At 49.5% G+C, this 9263-nt stretch overlaps 1 protein-coding gene and 1 pseudogene across 1 annotated transcript; one reads left to right on the forward strand and one right to left on the reverse strand.

The window, feature by feature from the left end:
• Positions 1-2885: 2885 nt before the first annotated feature.
• LOC127768897 (probable BOI-related E3 ubiquitin-protein ligase 2) lies at positions 2886-3882 on the reverse strand (annotated as a pseudogene).
• A 28-nt stretch (positions 3883-3910) lies between these two features.
• LOC127768607 (omega-amidase, chloroplastic) lies at positions 3911-8094 on the forward strand. Its single transcript, XM_052294219.1, has 10 exons — positions 3911-4160; positions 4279-4395; positions 5159-5383; positions 5908-6001; positions 6383-6457; positions 6841-6919; positions 7181-7196; positions 7300-7380; positions 7618-7700; positions 7808-8094. Exons 1-10 carry the CDS (start codon positions 3957-3959, stop codon positions 7887-7889), a joined length of 1056 nt encoding a protein of 351 aa, XP_052150179.1. The 5' UTR covers positions 3911-3956; the 3' UTR covers positions 7890-8094.
• Positions 8095-9263: the final 1169 nt, after the last annotated feature.

The raw sequence follows: 9263 nt of genomic DNA on the forward strand, positions 1-9263 counted from the left end.
GTTCGCATGCTTACCAAACTGTTAAACGATACGTCTTTTACAAAGACGCCAACAAAGATGAGGGAAACCAGAAAGAAGAAGAGACTTAAGTGGAGGTTCACTTGGAGAGGGATGGTCGTCCACGAGCCCAATGTGGCTGGTAGAACTAGAAGAGAAAGGGGAACGAACTGACGCCGCAACAAAGGAGAGGTGAGAAAGAAAGAGAAAAGACAGGAAAAGGAGTGGACACTGTCATGTGGGCCCTCCAGATGCTGACTCAGTCCATTGAACTAGTCAACGAGCCATGTCAACGAAAACCGCTTTCAAAACCACTGAGAGAGTCAAATTGCACCAGTTTTAATAGTTAGGGAAAGGGGGGGCAAGATATGCGGTATTGTGGTTGAGGGATACGAATTAGATTAAACGTATATTCTGAGGGAGTGAAAGTAGACTTTCCTTATAAGAAAAATAATACCAGTATACATTGGCCCAAATTTCTTTTCGTACTGATCAGCCCACAAATACCAAGCAGACCATAAATTTGTACCAAATTTGTTTGGAAAAAGTACACCGAAGGTCCCTCAACTTGTCATCGAGTTACAAAATCGTTCCCTAACCGCAAAACCAAATATATGACACCCCTCAACTTATAAAACCGTTCACTTTAGATCCTTAGGTAGTTTTGACCCCGGTTTTGTCCGACGTAACGGCTGAGTCAGCGTGGGAGCCACGTGGGCCCCACATGTCAGCGTGGACACATTAGCCCCTCTTTCTTTTCCCCTCTTCTCTCCCTTCCGCATCACTCTCTCTCCATCCTCCGACTCAGCCGGCGGCCGGCGAAGGGCGACGCGGCGGCGGTGCTGGCGGCGACGGGCGACGCGGCGTCGGTGGGGGGAGGAGCTGCGGGCGGGCGGCAGGGAGGGGCGGCGCGCCCGACGCTAACACACCCATGGTGGTGGTCGTCGGGAAGGGGCCCCCTTCGTCGTCGTCACACGCCGCTGGCTTCGTCGGTGGCAGCGGCGTCGCCATGGACATGGAGGAGGTCCGCGCGTGCATGGACCTCGGCCTCGAGCTCCCCTCCGACTACACTGTCGAGATACAATGCTACGGCCTCTTCGCCACCAGCAACCCCACCCACACCAACTCCGGCAGCAGTAGCAACGACGAGGAGGGCGCGAGGCGGGAGAGGAGGGCATCGGCGATTGGAGACGGGTGACGTGGCGGCGGTGACGGCGGCGGCAGGGCGAGAAGGCGACATCAGCGGCGGGGTGGCGGCGGCGAGGGGTGTGTGGTTGGACAGGGCGTGGGAGATGAAGAGGAGCTGGCACGAGCGGAACGGCGGTACGCCCGTTGACACGCCCGTGGTGGTGGTCGTCGGGATCCCTCTCCGCTCGGCCGCGCGGGACGCTCCTCCCCCCACCTCCCGCGCATTGATCCTCACCGCCCGCGCGCGCTGCCCCTCCCCGCCACCCGCCCATGCGCTGCTCCTCTGCCTTGTGGGCCTCGTGGGCGGCGGTCGGCTGGGTAGCCACTCGCTCGGCTTAGTCGCGCGCGCCGTTCCTCCCCCTTCCGCCTGCGCTCCATCCCTTCCCGCCACCCGCCCGTAGCTCCTCCCTCCACCGCTGCCGCGTCGCCCGTCGCTGCCGCGTCGCCCGTCGCCGCCGCATCGCCCGGCTGAGTCAGAAGAGGGAGAGAGAGTGATGAGGAAGGGAGAGAAGAGGGGAATAGAGAAAGGGGGCTGATGTGTTCATGCTGACATGTGGGGCCCACATGGGTCCCATGCTGACTCAGTCGTCAGGAAGGATAAAACCGGGGTTAAAACCACTGAAGGATCTATTGTGACCGGTTTTGGTTAATTAAGAGACATCGGATATTTGATTTTGTGGGTGGAGGACGATTTTGTAACTTGATGACAAGTGAGGGACCTTCGGTGTACTTTTTCCAATTTGTTTTAGTACTAGCCCAGTGTTGCGGCGGATTTGTGGCTGACCGGGCCGACAAGGATGGAACATCCAAGCGGCAAGCACTGGGCCTCGCAGGCTCGCACTAGGCAAGTATTGCAGCCCATTCACGCTGGCAACTAGTGTTAGGAAAAAGTACACCGAAGGTCCCTCAACTTGTCACCGGGATAAAAAACGTCCTCGAACCGCAAAACCAGATATGCAGGGTTCCTTAACTATACAAAGCCAGTCACCCAAGGTCCTTGAGTGGTTTTAACCCCAGTTTTAGCCTACGTGGCGCATGGGACCCACGTGGGCTCCACATGTCAGCGTGCCTCGTCCATTCCCCTTTCTCCTCTTCTTCTCTCCCTTCCTCCCCTCTCTCTCTCGCACTCTTCTTAGGCCGGCCGACGGGTAGGGAGCAGACGACCGGGCAGCGAGGAGGGTTGAGCGGCGAACGGCGGAGGCGGCGTGTGAGCGCGCGGCAGCTGGCTAAGCGGAGGCGCGGAGCTGCGGTGGCCGGCAGATGGGGAGCGGCGCCGGGACATCGTCGACAGGCGGGGATCCACGGGGAGAAGGGGTGCCGGGACGGGCGGTGGCCGATGGGGAGGACAACCGACGAGCACCGGCCGACGGGGAGACGGGGCGGCGTGCGTGCCGACCCGGGCTGCCAAATATTTGAAGTAATGGTACCTGCGGCAGATGAGATCGGCAATCAACCATTAATTCATCGCACCGAACACTGTTGTTTCCACCGACAAAACTCGCATGGCCCGGAGATCACTGATGACAGAACCATGGCTTCCCTAGCATGAATTTCCATGTAACTTGGGACAGGATGATTGTTGTTAGCTTGCTTGACACCGGAGTTGGCTGATGGATGCCCGGTTTCGGTCTGGCCATAGCTGTTGCGCTATCGAAATCTCCTACTCCATGCAGTGGTTGGTGTGGCACATGTGAGTGACTTCAGGAGAGGAGGACATGGACGGAGGCGATCTTGGTAGCGGCGCAGACGGTGCAAGCGTCAACGGCGGCCTCGCAGGCGCCGCACAGGCACAGGCGGCGGCACGGGAGCAGCGGCACAGACGCCTCCGTGACACGGCAGGCCTTGCACGACGTCGCCCCGGACACCGCGTCGGCGGCAGTGGCGGCGGGGCGCCGCCTAGGGTCTCGAAGCAGCACGACTGCGCGTCCTCGGTGTCGCCCTCCCCCGCGGCGGCGGCGACGGCACAGAGGGACTGGAGAAGCTAGTCAAGCGTGGAGCGGAGGCCGGCGGCGACGGCCTCATGGCTCTTGGCAACGCCCATCCACGCCTACCCCTCCGCGCTCATCTGGCGGAGCTTCTCTTCTAGCTCCGCGTTGCGGCAGCGTGCGCGATCCAGCTTGGCCTCCGCCGCACGCACCCTCCCCGTCGTGGCGCGCGCCACGGCCGCCACCAGCGCCCGGACGTGCCGTCGCTGCGCTTCCTCCAGCCCCGCGCGCATCCGCTCGGCTTGCTCGGCATCCACCAAACACCGATGCCGATCAAACACCACTCACCAAACACAAACAGTGGATGCCAGCGGCGTGAGCGGGTGCGTGGCCTCGTCGTAGGTGAAGAAGAGCGAGGCGTTGGCTGTCGGGATGGGAGGCCTGTTCCCGCGTCGCCGCCACCACCACGTCGCCTGTCGCTAGCCTAGAGAGAGGAAAAATGAGAGAGATGACAAAAGGAAAGAGAGAGATGGTGATGACGTGGCACGCTGACATGTGGGGTCCCACGTGCCACATAGGCCAAAACCGGGGTCAAAACCACCGAAGGACCTCGGGTGAACGGTTTTGTATAGTTAAGGGACCCCGCATATCTGGTTTTGCGGTTCAAGGACGTGTTTTATCCCGATGACAAGTTGAGGGACCTTCGTTGTACTTTTTCCACTAGTGTTACGCTGACGTTGGGCCCCACTGGAAAGCCCAAGACCCCTCCCATCTCCAACCACCTCTCCGGTCGCCGTCAATCCTCCCCACACCCCACGCCGCCTTCCTCTCCTCGGCTACTCCCAAATGAGAGCCACAGCCGCAGCCGCCTTCTCACTCCTCACCTGCTCCTGTCTCCGGAGCACCAGCCCGACCAGGCTCCCCTCCTCCTCGCTCCGCCTCCCGCTCCGCCGCGGCCCGCTCGCCGCGATGGCCACGGCCGCCTCCTTCCGCCCGGAGGCCGCGCGGTCGCCTCCCGCCGTCCAGCCCCCGGCGCTGCCGCTCTCCAAGGTCGTACTCCGCTTTCCCTGGTTTTCGAGTGGAGTCCGGGTGATTCTGAGTTGGGTTCGTTCGTTTTGATGATCTGAGTTTTGTGGGGTTCGATCTTCTGTGGACTGTGGGCGCGCAGTTCAAGGTGGCGCTGTGCCAGCTGTCGGTCACGGCGGACAAGGCTCGCAACATCGCGCGGGCGCGCGAGGCCATCGAGGCTGCCGCGGCGGGCGGCGCCAAGCTCGTGCTTCTCCCGGTGAGCGCTCGGTTGATCATAACGACCTCTCGTTTTGTCTGCTCGTCCGATTTAAATGGGAGGCGGAGAGGTGAGGATTGAGTGTGATGGAGTCATAGCTCTGCAAGGGTTCGCGGATAGGATCATAGGACCACACGATCTTAGCGTGGTTACGTACATTGAACTGTGAATAGCACTAGCACTGTTATGCACAGTGACAGAAGACACCTCTCACTTCACATCTTAGAACCATGAATGTGCCTCTTGGATTGTGTTTCCGCATGATTTGGTGACCAGATGGAATAGTTTGTACTGTTGCTTGATCGGGTTATCTCCTAGCTGTGACAATTTGGTCTTGCTCTTATGGGTGGACTCTGTATATTTCCAAGATAAGTGCACCATAAGCTGAATGCAGAGAATTCAGCTCCTCGAAGCTGAATCAGGAGCAGATTAAAATTAGAACCAAAAACAATGTCAGAACGAGTGCAACACTAACATGCAGTAAACTGTAGCGTGCATACATATATATATGGGACATTTAACTTCTTGCCACTATAGTACAGCACTTTTGGTTTCTCTTTTTTCTGAAGATCTTTTGACTTGGACATAATATACTTTTACACTACCTATACTACATGACTTAACATGTATCCACTTGTTCAAATCTATGATCTGAGTTGATAATGACTTGGCAAGGTCATGTTGAGGAATGCTATTTGTACAATTGTACTTATGCTTCTTGATTACTTTTCGTCTGTAGCAGTTCTTGTGTTTATTCTTTTAGGAGATATGGAATGGTCCATATTCAAATGACAGCTTTCCAGAATATGCCGAAGACATCGAAGCCGGTGGTGATGCAGCTCCTTCATTTTCAATGATGTCAGAGGTTGCTCGCAGCTTGCAAATTACTCTTGTTGGTGGATCCATATCAGAACGTTCTGGTAACAAGTTGTACAATACATGCTGTGTCTTTGGTTCAGATGGCGAGCTTAAGGGCAAGCACAGAAAGGTACAGATAGAAATCCATGTTCATATATTGTATTAATATATTTATATAGAGCACTCGACATAGTTTATCCAGGACATATAATTCTATCTTACTATTGTTGTGTCATGATTCTTGCGAGCTACATCATCATTTCCATATAGTTAGGCGCATTTAGAAGATGTCATTTACTTATTTGAATGTTAAAATCAAAACCATTATCATTTCATATAGTAAGACCAGATTTAAATATGAATTCAGATAGAGAAGATAGTGTTATCCGAATGGCAAAAAACAAAACCAATTTGGATCCAATAATGAGACCAACTTGCATCCCTAATCATCTGTAGCTCAATCATGCAAACTTCAGGTGTTACCACCGTGTTCTTCTGACCACTATAACATGGTCAGTTTAAAATATTTGCAGATTGATCACTTCATCTCACTGTCACATTCTGATTTACTTCATTTTGCTTTATTTGCGGTGTCCCGTTTTTTCTCATTCTCCATAATGTGCATGCTATAATACTGAAATCACATTCGTGCAGATCCATCTTTTTGACATTGACATTCCTGGAAAGATTACATTCAAGGAATCGAAGACTCTTACTGCTGGGCAGGATCTTACTGTTGTAGACACAGGTTTGTCTTATTAGTCTGGAGTACTGAAGAATGCTAGGATTAAGATGGTTCCTGAACCATAGGGTGCCTCTGTGCATCTCCAAATTTTGGTTTGGACAGTCTTAGTCAATTTGAAGCTGTACCTTTAAATGTATTCTTCTAGTGTAGCTTGGTTTTAAGAATCTCTTTTGGATGTGTTGTTTAAGATTTTGCTTCTGATTGTTCACCCCTTTGCTGTAGTGAAGCATATTTTGTTACACATACTTCTCACAGCCATCTAGTGCTATTATCTAAGCTTTATTTGCATGTTTCTTCTAATTAGCCAGTTATCTCTGTTTTGTGTTTTCTCAGTACATCACTACCATTTCGTTTATGCTCTTATTCATTGTTGATTGTTTTCAGATGTAGGCCGGATTGGTATAGGTATTTGTTATGACATTCGTTTCCAGGAATTGGCAATGTTGTATGCTGCGAGAGGTAAAAAATCGTCATTCCTTTTCTGTACAGTTTCCATATGAATCATTTATCTGTTGTAGTATTATTCTGTTTAGCGGTGTCATCATCTTCTTTTTTTTTAAATAACTGGTTTCATACCTGCGAGATGTATAACATTTCACTGTATTAGATCATGGCAACTAGTCAAGTACTGAACTATCGTGTACATGTAATGAATACAAATCCAGGTTTCTAAAACTGCTAGTACAATATAATTGATTCTGTTATGCTTTCATACATTTTCTGGTTCCTAGTTACTATTGGCATGTGTGAATGCATAAAAGAAAGAGCTTGCTGTTGTTTGTTGTTCATGTGAAAAAGGATGGAAGTGTAAAAATATACTGAAGCTCTTCTGTTCATTGCAGGTGCTCATTTGTTATGCTATCCCGGTGCATTTAACATGACTACAGGGCCATTGCACTGGGAGTTGCTGCAAAGGGCAAGGTATTGCCTTTTATAAATCATTTGCACCTAAAAATATTACGATTATTCAACGAATAAATATAAGCTTAAGGGACAAAATAAGAAACAATGAATTGGACTGGTAATGAATTTCTAATGCAGTCGACAACTTAAGCTCTTCACCATATTTTCTCTATAACAATAATGGCGATAAGCATGAGTAGTAATCTTTCCTTCTTGTTTCACTGTACTTCATTCCTATTTTTTGCATCTGTACTGATGATAGTATCTTCTCCTTGCCAGGGCTGCAGACAATCAGGTATACCGCACACTAGTCTGTTGGATTTTATGTTTTACAGAAACTCATTATTCATGTTGCCAATTTAGTGGTTTCAAATAGTAACCGGACATTTTGTTATCAGCTGTTTGTGGCAACCTGTGCACCAGCTCGAGACACCAGTGCAGGTTATATTGCTTGGGGACATTCCACTCTTGTTGGACCTGTAAGTTGATTTGAGACTTTAGGATGCAATACCTTCTGGAACTTGTAGCTCTGTCTGGGACCTCCATCATGCTCCAGACTTAAAATTCAGCTCTAACACAAGGAATATTATCTTACTGCTGTAGAAATCCTTGTAACGCAACCTTTTGCCGGTTGATTTTATATGCTTAATCTGAAAAAGGTGCACATTGGCAAATATATGGTCATCTCATATGGAACTTTTGAATTTTATTGCTAGTTTGGGGAAGTGATTGCTACCGCTGAGCATGAGGAAACCACTATAATGGCAGAAATTGATTATTCATTGATTGATCAGAGGAGGTAAACAGAGCGAATATTTGTTTTAACCGGGTTACAGTGAATATTTTGCCTGTCCATATCACTGCATTTTCTTCTTGCTCTAACATCCTGACCAAAATTACCTGCAGGCAATTTCTTCCTCTGCAATATCAACGCCGGGGCGATCTCTATCAGTTGGTAGATGTCCAGAGATCCGGCTCTGATGAGTAGCCAGCCTGGATGCATTGCGCCACTAGGCGTGATCCGTGAAAATATTATTCGTCCGCGAGATGCATGTGCCCACCCTTATCCGCAGCAGTTCACCCAGGAACATTGACTTCGTGTGTGAAGAGGTGACCTGTAACTCGTACCTTGCCAAATTGATTTACTATAAACATTATCATGGTAATAATAAAAAGTCGAAATTAAATGCTCTTTTCTCTGCTGTCAAAATTATCTAATGTTCTGCTGCCATGGTTCATGTGGACAGACATGGCAGCTATACTCGCTAGAGTATGGCCTGTTTAGGTTCCAACTTTTTTCTTTAAACTTCTAACTTTTCCGTCACATCGAACTTTCCTACACACAAACTTCTAACTTTTTCGTCATATTGTTTTAATTTTTTAAAACTTTCAATTTTAGCGTGGAACTAAATACAGTCTATGTAGAATTTTTCTTCTTATCTGTTTTCAGCTTACACCCGACATAGAGGGCGAGAAACAATTAAGGCTGTGTTTGAGAGTGAGCGGATTGGGAAGATTAGAAAGATACGCAAAACGAGGTGAGCCATTAGCGCATGATTAATTGAGTATTAACTATTTTAAATTTCAAAAATGGACTAATTTGAATTTTTAAAGCAACTTTCATATAGAAATTTTTTGTAAAAAATACACCGTTTATTAGTTTGGTAAGCGTGCGCGCGGAAAACAAGTGACAATCTCCCCAATCTCTTTTGAAAGAACACAGCCTAAGCAACCCAAAAAAAAAAAACCGTAGTGTGGCATTATAACAGCTCCATAAATGAGTATCCTGTGTAGTGCAACCTGCGAACTGTGAGAACCATAAATGGCGGGGCAGGGGCCCTGGCCTGGCCACGACGCTGCAGCCTCCACTGGTGCTGCACAGCAGCAGGAGCAGGGTTTCTGGAGGCAGCACTGGTCGTGCAGGTGTTAGCTACACGCAGAGCTCACGAGCCAAGAGCCAGCCTTTCTTCTGCCCTGAGCTGTGAGCTCATTTACACCTATAGTGAGCGCGGGTTCGGGGGTTCAAATCAGTTCTCTTCAATGCGGCCGTGGAGAACGCTTTTAAGCCCGGACGATCAATAACGTTTTTCAATAACCGACCATTCTTTTAGATGTCTGCAATGGTCAATGGCCTACTCCCTCCGTCTAAAGAAAGAATTAGAACATGATGAGATACATTCTAGTACAATGAATCTAGGATTGTGTTTAGTTCACGCCAAAATTAAAAGTTTGGTTGAAATTGAAACGATGTGACGGAAAAGTTGGAAGTTTGTGCGTATAGGAAAGTTTTGATGTGATGAAAAAGTTGGAAGTTTGAAGAAAAACTTTAAAGCTAAACACGGCCTAGACAGAGATATGTCCA

Source organism: Oryza glaberrima, chromosome 3, assembly GCF_000147395.1.
Source record: "Oryza glaberrima chromosome 3, OglaRS2, whole genome shotgun sequence".
In the NCBI taxonomy this organism is placed as follows: Eukaryota; Viridiplantae; Streptophyta; class Magnoliopsida; order Poales; family Poaceae; genus Oryza; species Oryza glaberrima.

Bases quoted from the DNA above. Each gene is read 5' to 3' on its own strand.
- LOC127768607 (XM_052294219.1), top strand. From the start codon at position 3,957: ATGAGAGCCACAGCCGCAGCCGCCTTCTCACTCCTCACCTGCTCCTGT. The intron at 6,002-6,382 runs GTTTGTCTTATT...GATTGTTTTCAG, and splicing joins TCTTACTGTTGTAGACACAG to ATGTAGGCCGGATTGGTATA. The intron at 6,458-6,840 runs GTAAAAAATCGT...TGTTCATTGCAG, and splicing joins AATGTTGTATGCTGCGAGAG to GTGCTCATTTGTTATGCTAT.